This window comes from Sorghum bicolor, chromosome 3, assembly GCF_000003195.3.
Source record: "Sorghum bicolor cultivar BTx623 chromosome 3, Sorghum_bicolor_NCBIv3, whole genome shotgun sequence".
NCBI lineage: Eukaryota > Viridiplantae > Streptophyta > Magnoliopsida > Poales > Poaceae > Sorghum > Sorghum bicolor.
The window spans coordinates 70,807,467-70,825,829 of NC_012872.2; the positions used below are offsets into that span (position 1 = coordinate 70,807,467).

The 18,363-nt window shown below is 47.1% G+C and overlaps 4 protein-coding genes across 5 annotated transcripts; 2 read left to right on the plus strand and 2 right to left on the minus strand.

The window, feature by feature from the left end:
* LOC8078716 (snRNA-activating protein complex subunit) lies at positions 513 to 5,087 on the plus strand. The gene is made up of 11 exons (XM_002456779.2): positions 513 to 988; positions 1,091 to 1,143; positions 1,225 to 1,291; positions 1,382 to 1,434; positions 1,982 to 2,426; positions 2,979 to 3,067; positions 3,339 to 3,429; positions 3,509 to 3,604; positions 3,683 to 3,808; positions 3,912 to 4,172; positions 4,627 to 5,087. Exons 1-11 carry the CDS (start codon positions 836 to 838, stop codon positions 4,906 to 4,908), a joined length of 1,716 nt encoding a protein of 571 aa, XP_002456824.1. The 5' UTR covers positions 513 to 835; the 3' UTR covers positions 4,909 to 5,087.
* Positions 5,590 to 8,513, plus strand: LOC8078717. 2 transcript variants are annotated; one of them, XM_021456167.1, is made up of 6 exons: positions 5,613 to 5,784; positions 5,876 to 6,087; positions 6,670 to 6,750; positions 7,082 to 7,435; positions 7,588 to 7,710; positions 8,181 to 8,513. In XM_021456167.1, exons 1-5 carry the CDS (start codon positions 5,628 to 5,630, stop codon positions 7,690 to 7,692), a joined length of 909 nt encoding a protein of 302 aa, XP_021311842.1. In that variant the 5' UTR covers positions 5,613 to 5,627; the 3' UTR covers positions 7,693 to 7,710; positions 8,181 to 8,513. The 2 variants fall into 2 exon arrangements, with proteins under 2 accessions (XP_002456825.1, XP_021311842.1); XM_002456780.2 differs by lacking the exon at positions 8,181 to 8,513 and having other exon boundaries at positions 5,590 to 5,784; positions 7,588 to 7,851.
* LOC8078718 (putative pentatricopeptide repeat-containing protein At5g37570) lies at positions 10,088 to 11,680 on the minus strand. Its single transcript, XM_002458924.1, has one exon. It carries the CDS (start codon positions 11,678 to 11,680, stop codon positions 10,088 to 10,090), a length of 1,593 nt encoding a protein of 530 aa, XP_002458969.1.
* Positions 15,002 to 16,211, minus strand: LOC8056160. The gene is made up of 2 exons (XM_002458925.2): positions 15,540 to 16,211; positions 15,002 to 15,413 (listed from the first exon to the last, which is right to left on the minus strand). The coding sequence occupies exons 1-2, from the start codon at positions 16,008 to 16,010 to the stop codon at positions 15,354 to 15,356; spliced, it is 531 nt and encodes a 176-aa protein (XP_002458970.1). The 5' UTR covers positions 16,011 to 16,211; the 3' UTR covers positions 15,002 to 15,353.

Below are 18,363 nucleotides of genomic sequence, written 5' to 3' on the forward strand. Positions count from 1 at the left end.
GGATAATCTGAGCTCAATTGTTGAATAATCCATATTTTTCATTTGATTTTACCAATTCTATATCCTACTTGCATCTGCACACAGATGTAATTTGGATTAACTGTATGCACACATTTCTCCATGATTTTAAAATCATTCTACATTTTTAAAATTCAAATTTAAATAGGATAATTATCAATGTCGTTAGCTCTTAGCTGCATAAGATTAACGGTGAGCCCACTATTTCGCCATTTTCGTACGGAAATTTTAATAAATCTCAAAATAAAACAACTATGTTTACACATCACTGTTTAAATTGGCTATGGACGTATATTATTGCTGAAATTTTGATTTCAAGAACTATTTTCTAAATAATAAATATAATAGTAGAATAGAATGGAATAAAAATGGGAAAACGACGCCTTGTTTGGTGTCCACGTCAAGTTGGGCTAAGCAATGCCCGGTCGGCCACATAGAGCCCACAAAACAAAGGCCCATAGTTTGGGCCCATTCAACCGTAAGGCACAGTCCGAGAGGGGCACTGGTGGAGACCGCCGATCACGACGATTTCGCGCGGGCGGCGACGGTGGCGGCGGCCCAATCGGCGTGGCGGCGTGTGGGCGCTGGGCAGGACGAGGAGGGAGGCAGTTGAGGACCGCCAGGGCGTACGTCGGTGCTCCACCACAAGCGTGTCGATCCGGGGGAGACGACGCGCGACGCGCGCGCGGCGAGGGCACGGCGAGGCCAGAGCGCGGCGCCTGCATCCCCGCAGGTCCTGTCTTCTAGTTCTAGGTGGGCGGCACTTGTCGAGTCGTCATCAGTGTACATCATCGAGAAGAGAAGCGCCGTCGTGGTGATGGCGGGCGACGGAGAGGGAGCCGAGAGCTCCGCCGTCGGCGAGCGGCAGGGCGTGCCCTTCGCTCTGGGCGGCCCGGTGTTCGTCCCCTTCATGGTGGGCCCCATCTCCACCGTACCAGAGTTCATGTCCTCCGCCCTCCAGGAGCTCCAGGTGCCAAGCGAGCCTGCTTGCAACTATTCTAAAACCCTAACCAACCTTTTATCCCCCCAGAGCTTTGGGTATGACTCCCCTCCTTGTTTCGTTTGTATCCAGGCCTTGGAGGACGAATTGGGAGACCCTGGCGACGAATTTGACGATGAGCTTTGGTAATCTCATGATTCATTCTGTTGTGTCGAAGTAACAATCCTTTTCCCTGTGCCTATTAATGTGTGGATGTGTTTTCGCAGTGTCGATGAGCTCAAGGTGCTCTCTGAGGAGGAGCTGGTGGAGCGCGCCCTCCAGGAGGCTATGGAGGTCGGCTCTACTGATAATCAGCTTGCTTTAATCACTTTGTTTTGGATTGCATTTTCATTTGAAGCTTTGATGTTTTTTTTTTCTTTCTAGGACTCGGATTCTGGCACTCAGCCACAATTAGAGGATCAAACACTTGATGGAGGGTAAGTGGCTGCTTTGACCATTGCTGGTTGGTCCACTTTGTAGTTCATTTGTTTTCGTGTTATGGTCATTTAGGCAAGTCATATTAGATGCAACATCGGCAGAGGACCTTCATTAGCAGCTAATAGTTCACAGCTAATATTAGCTGGCTACCTATTAGCTTGGTGTTGTTTGATTCCACTAGCTAAAAGGTGGATGCATTAGTTATTTTGTCTATAATGCCCTTCCTTTTCCATTTGCTATTGGTAGGGCATATGGATAGAAGTAGGTGGGAGAACAAAAGTGCCTTTTTGCAATCTATTAGCTGCTATTAGCTGAGTTGGCATAGCTAGTGAGATAGTTGTTAGATGGGTGCCCAGCTAACAATCAGTTGGCCTTTTAGCTAGGTTCATTTGGACCCACCAAGCTAATTTTTAGCAGATAACTATTAGCTGGTGGATCGAAACAGGGTTTAATGCCAGTCATTTTGGCATTTGTGTCCAGTCTCTTTCTCATGATGTGTTATCTGGCTGTTAAAATCTGATGTATACATGAATTTGCCATATGCAGAATGTTAGTGAATCCAACACCTACAAATGAGGCCCTCACACTAAGCCCATCGGCTGAAAGAGAGAGCTCTGGATTGCCTGTTGAAGATGTGGCAGCCATATTAAATGAACCACAAAGCAGCAATAGCAAGCCCAGAGGCAAAAAGGCAAAAGCCAGATGCAGAAAGGGGAAAACTGGAACCATCACGCTAGATTCTCCGGTTGAAGGAGAGAACCATGGATCAGCTATTGACATGTCAATTGTACCATTTGAACCAGAAGGTAGTGAGGGAAATGGAACGATGCCTTCAAATCCACCAGCTGAAAATGGTGCCTCTGAATCACCTGTTGATGGTATGTCAATTGTTCCACATGATTCAGAGGGAACTAATGGGCAAACAACATGTAGGAAGGGCAAAAAGAGAGGCAGACATTTTGATAGAGAGGTTCGAGCAGAGATTTTACAAGTACGTCTATCTGTCTTTCGACCACCTTTTGTTTTTGTTAACAGCAATTGTTTGAGAAGTCTTCTAGCGAGCTGCAGAATTGTTACATCAATTTTTCTCCATCCTGAATGAATTATGTTCATTATACATGTAACCTGTATTTGAGTAAGGTGTTATTGCTGACTAATCCATTCATCCATGTCCCTGCCACTGTGATACAAATGCATATAGGACTAGTCTATTTAGGTAAAATAGCCATCTGTCTACGAAGATTAATTTTGCAGTTACTGCTAATCTGTAAATCTGAAGACACTAGAAACCACAAGTCCATGGTAGATGTAAATGCTATAGTTTGTTCTTACTGTAATAGATGAAATATTCACAAGTTACATTGTAAGGTATGCTTTTGTTGAGGATTAGGTCTATTTTTGTATTAGTATCTGTATCCTTTATATTCTTGTATGTAAGAGGAAACTGCAATTTCTGTCATTTAACGTTGAAGTACATATGCCATCTCTGTATTTTTTTTATGTTTCTGCATAATTATATCTTTTTGTTATTTCCATGTATCAGGGAAGCTATCTTACTAAAGTAGAGAAGTGGGTACAAATCAAGGCCAAGCAAGACGAAGACAAATTTGCAGCAAGGCTGCATTCTTTCAGGTGAGGCAGTTTAAAATCTATTGCTGCATATTGTTAACAATCATATATTACGATTCTAGTGTAGGAGTGTACATATTTGTTTGATGGTTTCTAGTTATTCTTGATCAAATCTGGAATTGTATTATACACGCCATGATGAGTTGGCAATAAGATTCTAGAACAGATTAGAACTTGTGCCTGTTTTTATCATTATGCACTTGACACCATGTAGTCTATTTCATTTTCTCTCTTTCTTGCTGCAATTTTATATGGATATGATTCTTTGGTTCAGTGGCAATTCTGTGAAGCCCAAAGGTTCCAAGTCATCATCTGAGAAAATTGAAACGGCGAGATCTCTTAAACTAATTGGTGCACCTTGGAAGGTTTGAACCATCTCAGAGCACCGATTTACACAAGCTCCTGTCTTTGGAATTTTAGTCTTACAATCTATTTTGTTCCCAGAACAAAGCTTTAAGATCTGACGAGCACAGACCTGTGGTCCATCCAGAAGTAATTCTTTGTGTTGAAGTTTATCAGAAGACATATGCCTCCGTTAAGGTATTACCTTATCCTTCAGTTACACATTTATTGTTAATGTGGAGGCCTTAATTTTATGGTCACTACCATGCCTTGCAGTCCCAGGAACTTCTTGTGCTGGGAAGCCAATTCCTTACTGATCTGAGGGACAACATTTGTTGTTTGACTGATAAGCTGATGAAGGTGGCTGGGCAACACGATCATTCTGGGTATTTCCTTATCGAGGTATGCTTTTCTTTTCTTTTCTTTTTTGAAAATTGAATACGTTTCTGGATATTTGTTCTTGAAGAACTGTGGATAATTTTTAAATTTCTACTTTCTATGTCAGGACACGTTCTACAATGATACAAGACATTATTCTGCTACTGATTACAGTAAGCCTATACTAGATTGGCTTGAGAATTCCAGTGATGAGGTAGCAGAGAAGTGGGATGCCATAACATCTGGTGTTTTGAAGAAACGGCAAAAGGACTTGCTGAGCGGTTTGAGTATTTCTAACGTGCCTGAACTTAAATCTGAAACAATGCAAATGACTCGTTTCTCTGACCTGCATTTCCGGCCTGGTGCTGGGTACCTCTACTGCCATCAGGTCCTCATTTTCTCTTTTGTCTTACTGTTTCAAAATAATTTCATTTTCTTTGGTGAAAGTTTTATTTGGTGGATATGATTTTTGTTGTTTTTTTTCAGATCTTTTATAATAATTTTTTATTTGGCTGTCGTATCTCACATATTGAAGTTGAATGTTTGTTGATCACAATATGAGATATGAAAACATTGGGCAGGGGTGCTTTATGGCACATTGCACTAACCAGACAAGCTTGGTTCTTCTCTTTATTTACTGATAAAAAAAGATAGAATGTGATTATAAGTTTTTTTATGGAACATTTATTGTCTGAACTGCAATGCGTATGATTCTTGATGTTTGCTCATTGTTAATTTTAACTGCACTGGATTATTCATGGTGCAGCCCTACTGGGCCTGCAGCAAAACAAAGATATTAGATCAGTCAACCATGTTTCTGATACTTTGTTGCACATTTTCAGGGGAACTGCAAGCACACGATCGTGATAAGGGACATGAGGTTGATCCACCCAGATGACACACACAACCAAGCTGAATACCCTATCCAGACATTCCAGTTGCAGAAGCGCTTGCAGAAGTGCTCGGTCTGCCAGATCTATCTCGCGACGAAGGTGACGGTCGACGATAAGTGGGCTCTGAATAACCCCTGCTACTTCTGCATCAAATGCTACTACCTCCTTCATTACAAGGAGGACAGCACACTGCTGTATCCTCACACTGTATATGATTTCATCCAAGAGTAACGTTTCTCCTCCTTTTTTTTTCCCTTTTTGTGTGCGTGCGTGCGTGCGTGTGTGTCGGGAAACAGTCTATATTTTGTCCTAGATTGTACATTCTTCGCTGCAAGAAAACCATGCGGGCTTTGTACGTTTTTCTGTGTTATTAAATGGCTAGATGACTTGTAACTGGGTCAGATTTCCAAGTTCCAAACCAAACATTGCCACATTGGCGTTCGCTGGCTATCGAGGGCTTAGGGCTCGAGGCGTTGCGCTGTCAAGCTCTGACGAACTGGATACTCGTTATCTGATGAAACTGTAGATATGTTAGAGACTTTCAGTTGGGAAGGCAGTAAAGATCAATGAACGGATGTGATGCGTCTAGGTTGCCGATGATCTGCCCGATCAATATTTGGCCGCATGTTATATGAAAAAAATCAGGAAAATGGCACTAGCTTTTAAATACATTGGTATTTATTTTTTCCGAACTAGAGTACGCCGGATTTTACGAAGAGAACGGGAAGTTGGGCTGAGAAGAAAGCACGCCCACTAGAAAATAACGCTGCGTCCATTTTCCCGCGAAAAATAGGCCGTTGGGCCAGGCCACGCGGGGCAGCGCAGCAGAACAGGACGGCGAGCACGCAAACGAGAGGCCGTGGCGCGCCGCGGCCTTATCCGCAGCGGCCAGCCCCCACGCGGCCGCGCGTCTTCACGCCGCGCCACGCCGTCCGCGCCATGGGCCACCAATGGCCACCCCCACCGCCACCGCGCTCACCTGCTCCTGCCGCCCCTCGCCCTCGCCCTCGCCCTCGCCCTCGTCCTCCGTCGCCTCCCGCCGGCTGAACATATTCGCCCCCCTGTCTCCTCGCCGCCGCCGCCTCCTCCGTCTCGCGCCGTTGCACGGTGAGTCCCAGACCCCCCAGACCCTCGCTACCCGTGCCGCGACGCGTGTTCGTGCTGTGCGTGCTGACGACGCGTTGAACCGTGTGCTCAGTCGTCGATGACTCCAGCACCGATCTCCCGGAGGAGAGGTCTCGGACGGATAAGATGGTCGACGGCATGGACTTCGGGGAGCTCTGCAACGACTTCGAATGCATAAGTAGCCCCTACGTGGAGTCCACGGCGAGGCAGATCGCGCGGGACATCCTCGAGCTCCGCGACGACAACCGCGCATTCAACTGCTACGCTGTCTCCGTCAAGTACAAGGTGCTGATCGGTGCTCATGTGATCCCATATCATCAGTCATTAGTCCCTCTGCTAAGCGAAATCTTTTACATTTGGCTGTACTGGTACTTGAACGACCCTTTGAGCCAATTCTGAGTTCTCTTAGATCAATATTCACTTCTGATTTTTGCACTTGAAAACTTGGAGGCGGTCGTTTCCTTAATGAAGATTTTTTAGATAATGAGTTTCCTTAATGAAGTTGAGAGCATAAACGAAGTGTTAAAATTTCAACTACGTAATGTTAGACAGGAGATTGTTTGTTGTTACTAGTACAGTTGACAATGACTGATCACTTCATAGCAAATCCTGTGTTAGTATGTTACCTCTTTGCCTTCGTGCAGAAGTTTTTTGTAAGGTAGTTGCTCGTATTGGTCGAGTGGAACAGTTAGAACATGGAAATAGGCAAAACACTAAGACGTTAGTAATTATGTGTTCGTTCCTTTCCATGGAAAAGAACATATTACCTGCCTGTCTCTCAATTTGCAGATGACCTAATTTCATCCTTCAGATGCTTGTATATATGCATGCTTCATGCTTATACTTGCCGTGCATATCTTCTTTCAGGACCCACTCAGGACATTTGTTGGGCGTGAGAAGTACAAGAGGCCATTATGGATCACCAAGGCATTGGAAAAGCCTGTAGTGGTAAGAATCGATCAGATTGTGATAGCATCTACGACTCATATCATTGATCATTAGACTGGTTCCAAATAATCCTGCGGAATTAGATACTTCAATCTAGGATCTTAACCCAAACCTGTTGCACAACATGTCATCATCTTAAATATTGGATACTTCAATCCAGTACCTTAACCCAACCTTGTCGCACAACATGACATCATGTTAAATGTTAGATACTTCAATCTAGGATCTCAATTCAAACTTGTTGCACAACATGTCATCATGTTAACTGTTTCCAGTATGCCCCTCTACAACATTCAGAAGCATCTAATCAACACTCTTATTATTGCGTCAGACAGTCCAAGAAATGTCAATGCAATCGACAAGCAATCTGACCATTAAATGGGCATTCAGAGGGAAGCCTAAGAATCCGTTCTTTGCGACCATGGGAGGAGATGTCATTGTCCGTGTTGTATCACAGTTCGTCTTGAACCAGATAAGTGGACAAGTACTCGAACAGGTAGACTCCTGGGACCTCTCTGCCTCGTCTTTTCCAGCTCAGGCCTACTTTTGGCTGTCCAGAAGGGTTTACTCCACCGTTGAGTCCGGGAAGGATACAATCGAAGCTGCTAAGAGCACGACATCTGGGCTAACAAAGGGAGATCAGAATTTCGAGGCTTATCCAGATCCTTCTAGTGATCCTACAAAGGTACATGAACCATTTCAGTTTCATAATTGTGCTGCTACATCACCAATCTCCAGATTATTTGGCTATCCTCGCTTCTGATACTCCGAAATTATGATGAGGTCAGTTCAGTTACACTAGCTATTCATCGCGTTGTTTTGGTTTTATTGGTGCAGTTCTTTCAAAGGCCAGATGATGGATTCAATCAAGACGTGTACCAGATTGGGTTTCTCCTGGCCGTGATCTACTTCATTGTACAGTTTTTGAGAACGGTTCTGTGACTGCAGACCAACTTCATCGTGAGTCGCAACCTGTCGAATCCTCCTGTGTGTATACATATGCATGTAACTATGTCTAACAAAATAATATAATACAAGCATTCTGCCATCTGACTTGCAAGAGATCTGTGAGCTTCACTACAGTTGATCTATTTCTGCTGATATTAGTTTGGCATTCCTTCCTTTTCCGTCTGTTCGTCTTGCTAAAATTTGGCGGCTTATGCCGATGCTTATGCTAAGACGTTGTGACAGAAAAAACACTGTTCGTTCGCTGAAAAGTACTATTTGCCAATTTATGGTTATTATTCTTCTCTATTAATATATGTCTCGTATACTCGTGTCGGTGGCCCTTCAAAAAAAATACTGTTATTATTAAAATATTGCAACACTCGGTTAGTTAGGTTCTTTTTTATGAAACATATCCATCAAAGTTTAGTTTTCAACTCAACAAGTGTGTTTATATTTATGGTTATTTATTTTTGTACTTTTAGGTGGCAGATGATGTGCATATATACCGGCAATGAGGTGTCTAGTAGCATTTTGTCTACCTCAAGATCTCTTGAGTCATAGAGGTAGGGTGAATGTATGCGTGTCCGTATGAGCAAGTGTACGGTGTCTGTAGCATTTGCATGTGTACTGTATTTGAATTAGTAATATCCGAGTGTGTACAGAATGACTTGATAGGATTTCCAATCTATAGTAAGCTGACATTTTTGTTGTCTTGGAACTTACGGGTGCAAGTAGTTTAGAATGTGTTTGTATCTTGAATAAGTTATTGTTTATTGTCTGATTCCAGACAAATATCCTTTTAAGATCCATATGAATTATGATGGCTCCAACAAAAATTGGATCTTGGCCATAGTGAGTACTGTCGTGGGTGATAGGGGGGGGGGGGCATGTTTGCCAGTTCTTCGAAAACAGCTTCCAGGTTGAATTCATCAGAAATTCTGCTAAACAGTAGCTAGGCGCTCTATCAAACAGGTTGTAAGCCGAATTCTCCTGGGCCTGGCCTTATCGATATCCTCCAGGGGGTGCATATGTGACGTTCTTTTGAGAATCCAAGGACACTTTATGATAGTTTACGCAACCTGATGCGAGCAGGCCATGTGTACAGTTTGACTTGATGTGAGAATAAACTTTGTAGTACAGTCTAGGATTAGTTTTCCATGTTCAGTTGGTTGGCCATGCGCGGCGCGTCGAACGGCACCTCTCCAGGCCTCTTGCGTTTGGGGATGGCAATTCACTGTGAAGAGGAGCGTGGCGCGCATATGGGGTCGAGTGGCCATGGTCTCTTATAATTAATTTTTGCTTATTTCAACATTATTTTTTAAACAGAAATGCATGAGACTGCCGGTTTCTACTCTCTATCTAGTCTAGTAATAATAAGGGGGTGTTTAGTTCCCCTACCATTTAAAAAAAAGGGTTTTAGGTTATCATTTTGCATAATAAAACTAAACACAATGCAAATTTTTTGGGAAAAAAGATAGTTATTCTCTATTTTGTATTTTAGCCTCAAGAGGCACAGAAAAAAACCAAAGGAATCTCAAGAGGCCCTTATGAGGCCAATAAATTCTGTATTTTAGATGGAACTAAACATAACTCGGAAAAATTTGGCATTTTGCATTCCATCATTTCAAAGTAGTTGGCATTTTGCATTTTTTTTTGAACTAAACACCCCCTAAATAAGAATAGTTACATAGTTTGCTAAGCCTCGGAGGTCAGAAGCCGTATAATTCAACAACTGTAGTCACAGAAAAGTTGCCCACTGCAGCACCAAAACACAGCGAGTTCGTGAGCGAGTTCTTCATAAGAGCTCGTGTGTTTGTGTGCGTGAGCTGAGAGTTCGCCAGCGACGTGGAACCAACCGTCTTCACTCTGGCGTTGTCCGACATGAGAAAATCGTCATCCTCAACATGTACATACAATGGTATATTGTCTGAGCTCCACCAGTCTCTTCTTTGTTTCAGCCCTTCAACAAGTGGAGAATAGATCTCACCTCATTGCAGACTGTAAAATTTGATGACTATTTGGCATTCCTGTTTGCATGTGCGGGCCTTGTTGCAAAGTCATGGCACCGGAATTCCAGTAGACGTCAGAGAAGAACCTCAATGTTGTGTTCCTCAAGCTCGATTGCAACCAGGACAGCAAAGTCAGTTGGGATTACTTTGCTCTCTCTCTCTCTCTCTCTCTCTCTCTCTCTCTCTCTCTCTCTCTCTCTCTCTCTCTCTCTCTTGTGTATTCACGATATATTTTGGACATGACATGAACTGCGAAGAGCTGAAGGACCTTAATGGCAAGCTGATACGAAGCTCCTGCTTTGCCAACTGGTAAATAGCTATGTTTTCAGCCTTCCTAGCTTCCACCATCTCCAGATACAACACTGGTGTTTCTGCTCATTCTACATCTTAGCATGCTCCCTCTGTCGATCCTCAAACCAAGTAGATCCAGGATTTTTAAATGGCAATTTTGTTCTCATCAGTGATCTAACCCTTTCTGCCTCCTCCCACAGTTCTTTCCCAGCATATATGTTTGACAAGAGTATATAGTTGCCAGTGTTCCAAGGTTCCAACTCAAATAGCTTGTTTGCAACAATTTCTGCAATCTCAACATTCTCATATGTCTTGCAAGCACTCAGGAGTGCACCAAGGGCCCCCGGATGCGGCCCCATTGGCATCGTTTGAACCATCTCGAAAGCCTCCTCAATCCTCCCTGCACGGCCAAGCATGTCAATGACACAGGCATAGTGATCCGCACGCCGCACAATTCCATAATCCCGCACCATTGCCTCCCAATACTCCAGTCCCTTATCAACAAGCCCTGTATGGCTGCAAGCAGTAAGCACACCAACGAAAGTGATAGGGTCAGGCTTGACGGCTTGGACCTGCATCCTTTCGAACACTGAAAGTGCCAGCTTTTCATGCCCATGAGTTGCCAGGCCGCTAATCAGTGCTGTGTACGGATAGGCATCAGGCTGTGGGATCTCCCTGAAAGCACTCAGGGCCTGCTCAATGTTGCCACACTTTGCATGCATATCTACCAGTGCTGTAAGAACCTTCACATTCCTTTCGATCTTCTTCCTGTCAACATAAGCTCCAACCCACCCAGCCAACTCTGTGCTGCCTATCTGTGAAACTGCAGAGATAACCCCAACCATTGTGGCTCCATCAGGCTCAATCCCAGCCGCTTCCAGATCCCTAAAGAGAGCAAGTGCCGCCTTTGGCTGCCCAGTCTGTGCATAACCATTAATCATCGCTGTCCGGGCCACGAGATTCTTTGACGGCATTTTGTCAAACAGCTCGCGCGCGTTCTGCACCAGCCCACCCTTGCAATACCCAGCAATGAGCACCGACCACGAGGCCGTGTCCCTCGTCGGCATTTCGTCAAACACGCGACGAGCGGACACGAGGTCACCAGCGCTGACGTAGAGGACCACCATGGCGTTCCAGGAGACCTGGGTCCTGCTGCGCATGGCGGCGAAGAGGGACTCGGCGGGACGCACGGAGGCGTTCCGAGCGTGCGCGCACAGGAGGGAATTGAAGGAGACCGCGTCGGGGGCGGGGATGTCGGCCAGCGCGGCGTGCGCGGCGGAGAACTCCTCGCACTTGGCGTAGAGGTCGACAAGCGCGTTTGCGACGGGGAGGCGGAGCGGTAGAAGCCCAAGGCGGAACGCGACGGCGTGCAGGGAGGCGCCGAGCGGGAGGAGGCGGAGCGACGCGGCGGCGTTGAGCGCGAAGGGTAGCGTGAAGTGGTCGGGGAGGACGGGCAGGCGCGGCATGAGGAGGAGCAAGGCGAGCGCGGCGCGCGGGCGCGGCTTGGAGAGGCGGCTGATGGCGCCGTTGACGAGCGAGCGGACGAGGTTCGGCGCGGTGGCCGCGGCGTGCGAGCGGAGGAGGTGCGCGTGCAGCGCGGCGGGGGACGGTGGCGGGTGGTCGGAGGCGAGGGCGCGGGTGATGCGGTCGAAGTGCGCCTTGCGGATGGGCTGGGCCGCCATGCTGTCGCGTGGTGGAAACGCGATGGGGGGAGGGAAGCCACGGGATGGTTTGGGTTGCTTTTATACATCGGAATTTTGAACTTCAGGGCTGGGCTGGGCTGGGCTGTGCAGCTCTTGCAATCTGGGGTTGAGGTCTGCGGCCCAGTTTCAGGCCATCAGTGAATTCAGCCCAAACTTTGAGTTATTGCTGCTCTTTTGTTTTGTTTTGTTTTTGTTTCTCTTTTATTTACAATTTTCCTTTTTTTTTCCAGCCAGGGTGGCCTCTGCGTAGCACTAGCAATCAGATTTTATGGACTACAGTATATTTAACCTCAACGAGAAATCAAGTTCCAAAATAAAAGAATCCGAAGAAGCCTCTAGAGCAGGGCTCCTGCCTAAAACAGTGGATAGTGTGATCAGTCTGAACTGTCCTCCTTCACTTCTTTCACGTTGATAGGGCTCCTAAGGCCGTCCCCAACGCACCAGGTTGGACAGCAGGCTCGGCCTCCACGTAGTAGCCATGGCTCCATGTCACTGCGAACAACATCCTTATAGGCTGTCTGCAGAGGAGCCATATGCTTCAACTGACAAAAACGCGAAGCACTTGTTTAATAAGCTCGCGTTGGAGAGTAGAACCAGAGAGAGAAAAAGCTACAGAGTGGGCAAAGTGGATAGTGTTATGGCTGACAAAAGCTCTGGAAAAGGACTGCCTCCCTTGGAAGATTCACTGCATGCACTATGCCTCAAATTTACTTCGGTAGGCCTTGTTTAGTTCTCCAAAAATTTTGTAAAATTTTTGAGATTCTCCGTCATATCGAATCTTTAGACGTATGTCTGTAGTATTAAATATAGATGAAAATAAAATTTAATTGCGCAGTTTGGTCGGAATTGATAATACAAATCTTTTGAGCCTAACTAATCCATAATTAAATAATATTTATCAAATACAAACGAAAGTACTACTATTCTTATTTTGCAAAATTTATTGGAAGTAAACAAGGCCGTGGACTCTGAAGCATACGATTCCTGCTGCCTGCGTTGGCCTTGCCCTAATAGTGGATAGTGTCACGACCTTACCAACGTCATCACCTGCCACCCAACCAAAGTGGGAGTCGAGAAGCTCTTTTCGCTTAAACTTATTAACACTATTTTGAACCATTGAACAATGTTTTTTTTCTCTTATGACAAATCAGCATCAGTTTTTTTTCAACCAAATAAGCCTATGATGTCACTTCCATCGTGCATGCATCCGCAAGCGCAACGATCATTTTTTGCCACGCAAGATGCAACGGTGAATGAAAAGTAAGAGCAACTCCAACAGCTTGACTAAAATTAGTTTTCGATTTCTATTGTTTAGCCATTTTGTAAAATAAAAAACTTCTTAAAAAAGAAGAGATCTACAAAAGTCTTGCTATTTTACAAAATCATATAGCTTGTGTCAGTGGTTGACTATATGGCCAGCGAAAATTAAGGAATAGCCAACTTTTTATTTTATAAAACTAAATAACTTATCTGCTGAAGTCTATCTTTTATTATACAAATTCTAAAATAACCTCCGGCCCCAGCCAAGGCCTTGTTTAGTTCCAAAAAATTTTGCGAAACAGGCACGGTAGCACTTTCGTTTGTATTTGACAAATATTGTCTAATTATAGACTAACTAGGATCAAAAGATTCGTCTCGTCAATTTCGACCAAACTGTGCAAATATTTTTTATTTTCGTCTATATTTAATACCCCATGCATACGTCTAAAGATTCGATGTGACAGAAAATCTGAAAAATTTTGTAAAATTTTTTGGAAACTAAACCAGGCCCAAATGGAAGAAGACCCTGAGAGAATCCCGGACGCGGCTCACCTCCGTCCCTATCCTCCCGCCCACCTAATTCGCAACAAATCCACAAGAGCCACGCCAGGTGAGGTGCTGAGGTGACCGCCGTGACTCCAGTCACCCAGGTGGTGGCCAGGCGTTGGTGCTCACCTGGCGAGAGCGGCAATGGCACGTTGGCATTGGCAGCAGCAGCACCTACTGCACCAACCAACCCCGGCAGCTGCAGGAAGGGCGCTGCAGTTGATACGCTTGTCTCTTTCCCGTCATCATTAGCGCTTCTTCGCCCACGCACATGCGCCCACGCAGCCCTTCCCCCGGTTCCCGCTCGCTAATCGCGTCGCGTCCGGTCACGTCGCTGTTGCCTGTGAGGCTGTGACCTGTCACTCCCCACTCCAGCACTGACACGAAGGACGTACCATGCGCCCCCAGGCCGCCTCACACCTGGACCCACGTGTCAGCATCCAGCAGCAGAGGTCACACAAGGTTTTAACCGTTAGTTTTTATAGCAAAGACCCGGTCAAGTTTAGACTTTAGACTGCGAATCAGTCATCAGTGCAAGTAACTACTACCTACACCCCCGGGGAACAAGGGGGGTGATACGATGTGTGGCATGGCATCACCTGCGATCCAGATATTCCTGAGCTGTCGGGTTAGGGGATTTTGGAAGAGCCAGGCAGCACCAGGGGTCTCCCTGCGCATCATCCTGTCCGCTTGTGACCAGGAATTATTGCCCAGGCCGGACTCGTCACATGTGTGTACCAGACCCATCAGCCCATGCCACCCAATCATGCACACTCGCCGCGATCAATGGTCACCAGATTTACTACTACTAGCAAAACTACTACTAGTACGTGGTTATTAGAGAGAAAAAACAATTAAAGATTCCACTGAGTTAGTTAGCGAAACTGCAGCTGGTAGGCTGAGGAGGAGGCATCTTCTGCAGACATGGAGAATTGGAGAGTGTGACCATCCACCCAGACCACAGTGTGGTGACTGGTCCAATCACCTCCGCAAAGCGACTGCGCTTTTCTTGGCTAGGATCCGCCGCATCAGGCTGTGCCACTAATCGGAGAGAGAAAGAGAGAGGACTGGACTGGACTGGTCACTGGTCAGCATCCGCCGTGGCGAATCATGGGACTTTCTCAGGCGACCTCTCTCTCCGGCTGGCCACTCGGCACTCGGCAGAGCAACAAGAGACGGCACCGTGAAGCCGTGGCAGTAGCGAAGGGGACGGCATCCCATTTGGGTACCACGATGGAACGGACAGAGACGGCGTCACGGGCCTCGCTGCTACGACGACGGATGCTGCAGCCTGTAGGCATCAGCCAGACAACGACGCTGCGGTGCAAGGGATTGCTCTGAATCTCAGATGAACCAGCCAATGGATTGAGCATTTAGGCAGGGGAAGAAAGAAGCGTGCGAGGATTCCATTCCAGCCAATTTTCGTTTCGTCACGACGCGAACGCGAGTGCGCGGCCGCAGCTCGGAACCATCGTCTCAGACGCGCTTGACAGGTACAAGAACCATCCATCCATTACCGCGAAAAAAGTATCGCCGGCGGTCGCCGCCGCTACGACAGCCGCGGCGGATTCCGGCCGAAAAGGACACGGGGATGAACGAAAGACAAACAAGAGTAGTAATAATAACAGATTGACGCAACGATGAAGACGAGGTTGGTTACTACTCCAGTAGCTAAGAAGTAGAAAAAGAAAAAAAAAACAGAATGGAAATGCCCACGCTATCTATGTGCATCGAACGAGGCCGGCCGTCGGCGGCGCCCGACCGGCGATCGTTCGTTCCCCCTCTCAAAACTGCGCTTGTGATCCTGGTTCGCCGGCGCCGTCGAACCCTCCTTCGTCCCCACCCATCATCGACTGGACGCCGCGGCGCCCATGGCCAATCCGTCCTCGCCCACGTCCTCCAGCCGCTGCGGCACCGGAGAAGAGCTCATGCTCATCAGGACTCTTTTGAAAAAAAAAAAACACGCAGACGATACTAACAGAAAAAGGAATCGTGAGACGGTGGATGGACCGACGAGACCGGTGTTTACTACCTGCGGGACGGTGCGGAGGAGCGGGTCGGGCGTGCAGGCCGGCGGCGCGTCGAAGACGGCGAGCGGGAGGTGCTTCTTGACGACGCCGACGTTGAAGTAGATGACGCCGGAGGAAGGGATGTCGACCTTGATGTCGTGGACGGGGAACCACATGAAGAGGTCCTGCGCGGCGACGCCCGAGATGGCGGCGATCTGGCCGGGGCTGATGACCCCGGTCACGGTGGCGTTGTAGCGAAGGCCGACCTCGAAGCGCGCGGTGCAGGGCGCCTCCAGCTGGGCCTCGAACCGCCCCGTGGCCGCGTCGTGATGGAACGCCGTGATCCCCGCCGGCAGCAGGCCTCCCGGCAGCTGGTGCGCGCGGAGCACCTCGTTCGCCGCCTCCGCTGCCGCCGTCGCCGCCACGCGCCACTCCGTCGCCAGCGCTGCTACCGCCGCCGACAGGACCACCAGCGTCCACAGCGCGGCCGCCATTCCCGACGCCCGGCGATGCGAGGAGATGGACGGGACTACGGGAAGGAGGAGAGGGGATGGGTGGCAATAATTGAGGTGGAGAACGGGAGCCGGAATGGGAAATAGAGATCGGTGAGGGAAGGAGAGCAGAGGGGAGGGGTAGAGACTAGAGAGGCAGAGGAAACGGATGGGGACGCGCCGCGCAGGATGGGCCCGCGTGCCTGTGACCTGAAAGTGGCGCGATTAGGATTAGCTCCCGTTTTAATTACGAAAAATTACCGATCAAACAAATATCGCGTCGGCAGCGTAGAAGACTTGCCGTTTTGGGCGTGGGGGCTGTTGCGGAATGCCGGCGCGCGCCATTGGCTCCCCGCTCTTCAGCTGCTGCACCAAGCCGTTTCGGCCAGTTGTGTGACGTTGGGTGCCACAAACGAATAGTGTTTCAGTTCATCGCCAACCACACAAGGACGGTTATGCATGAGACGGGGAGATTTCAGTTCGTCGCGGTAGGCCTTCATGTCCCGTCCGTGTGTTTCCAGCCACGAGCAAGAGGGCAAACGAAGCGTTATTTTCCGTGGAGGGCTGCCACTTGACTTGGGCCAACAAACATTGTACACCCGTGAAGATTTGAAGCCCATTTAAACTAGAAACTGAAGCGTCGTCTCTCCGACTCGGCGACTCCTCCGCTGCCCGCAATCAAGTCTTCGGCAATCGGCAGCTCGCGGCGGCGGACGCCGGACGGTGCGACGGCGGCACTGCTGGCCTGCTGACAGCGATTGAGCCATCAACAATGGAAGATTCACCAACGCAGAGAGAAAAGAAGAAAAGATGAGTAGGTTTTAGTCTTTAGTTAAATTTGATTGATAATTTGACGTACGATCAATTGGGATACTGGATTTTTAAATTGATAGTTGTAGGTTTGAAGAAATATTAAGTACCGTTTCTGGTCCAAGTGCTCCTGAACAAGCAATTCAAGTTGCAATTGCAACTGCTGCAGCAGAAGAGGAAGATGGGACAACTCCAATTGCAGAAACAGAGGCACAGTCTGATCCTGCTGCTCAAGAACAACCACACGAAAATGAACAAGAAGATGGTGAGTTTATTACAGAGTTTAGCCTAGAACATATAATTGCAGATCCAGGAATATGCAATTTGATTTTATTTTTAGAGTTCAAAAACATCAATTATGAGATTGTGACATGGTTTATGGATACATCGTCAATTTTAATGGTATTATCTCTTATGTTTTATACAATTGCTTCGCGAAAAAAAAAACCTAGCAATCGAAAGTTCGCCATAGGTCATTTTTCGTCATGGATTCGCCACTGCCGGGAGCCAACGGAAAGGAGCGGAAAAGCAAAGAGAAGAAGGAAACCGTGGGCGAGATCACCGTGCCCGAGACCAAAACTGAGCAGAGCTCCTCGTGAGTCCGTGCCCCCGCGTGGAGTGAAGTTCTCTGGTGCGCCCTGCGGGCATCGGCATCGCCGATTCGCCGCATTTGTGGGTGGTGCTGGCCGGCCGGCCGCGCTGGTTTTGCGGCCCCGAGAACGTGAGCCGCGTGACGGCATCAGCGGCAGCAGGCCTGAAATACGCAGGCATCTGCGGCATCTCCGTTTCTTTTTCTTTTTTTCTTTTTTACACACGATTTCAGATTGCAAATAAAGCAGACAAACATAATATTGGGCCTGTTCTTCTTCAATCTATCACAGGAAAAATGTGGTATTCGGCCCCTAACTGGGAGACTGTCTGAACGGAAGATGCTGCTGATGCAGATGCATTGGCAGTTTATTGTACAGTACGTATACGGTATACTGTCGTTCTCGCCTCTCTCTCTGGAGAAATAAATGCCCTGGTTCCGCAGATTTTTGAGGCTGCCGTGCCGTCGTCCTACTCCCATACAGCACGTGCTCCTTCTCCCATACAGTACGCACTCTGACATCTCAGTACCCTAACCAAGGGTATTTTCAACCACCCAGCTTGGCCTTGTTTAGTTCCCCAAGTGAAAAATTTTGTGACACCGTAGCACTTTCGTTTGTTTGTAGTAATTATTGTCCAACCATAGACTAACTAGGCTTAAAAGATTCGTCTCGTCAATTTCGACCAAACTGTGTAATTAGTTTTTATTTTTGTTTATATTTAATACTCCATACATGCGTCTAAAGATTCGATGTGACGGGGAATTTTGAAAAATTTTGGATTTTTTGGTGGAAGTAAACAAGGCCTTCAAAACAACGCCAGGATTCGCTCATTCATTTGCACAAGGGCCTTTAATTCCAAAAATATTTTGGATTTCGGTATCGTAGTATTTTTATTTTTATTTAACAAATATTATTTAATTATAGACTAACTAGACTCAAAAGATTCATCCCGTAAT

Coding starts and splice junctions, on each gene's coding strand:
- LOC8078716 (XM_002456779.2), top strand. CDS start 836: ATGGCGGGCGACGGAGAGGGAGCCGAGAGCTCCGCCGTCGGCGAGCGG. Junction 2,427..2,978: donor TTCGAGCAGAGATTTTACAA/GTACGTCTATCT, acceptor TCCATGTATCAG/GGAAGCTATCTTACTAAAGT. Junction 3,430..3,508: donor TAATTGGTGCACCTTGGAAG/GTTTGAACCATC, acceptor TTTTGTTCCCAG/AACAAAGCTTTAAGATCTGA.
- LOC8078717 (XM_002456780.2), top strand. CDS start 5,628: ATGGCCACCCCCACCGCCACCGCGCTCACCTGCTCCTGCCGCCCCTCG. Junction 6,088..6,669: donor CTGTCTCCGTCAAGTACAAG/GTGCTGATCGGT, acceptor ATCTTCTTTCAG/GACCCACTCAGGACATTTGT. Junction 6,751..7,081: donor CATTGGAAAAGCCTGTAGTG/GTAAGAATCGAT, acceptor TTATTGCGTCAG/ACAGTCCAAGAAATGTCAAT.
- LOC8078718 (XM_002458924.1), bottom strand. CDS start 11,680: ATGGCGGCCCAGCCCATCCGCAAGGCGCACTTCGACCGCATCACCCGC.
- LOC8056160 (XM_002458925.2), bottom strand. CDS start 16,010: ATGGCGGCCGCGCTGTGGACGCTGGTGGTCCTGTCGGCGGCGGTAGCA. Junction 15,414..15,539: donor TCCTCCGCACCGTCCCGCAG/GTAGTAAACACC, acceptor CCGGTGCCGCAG/CGGCTGGAGGACGTGGGCGA.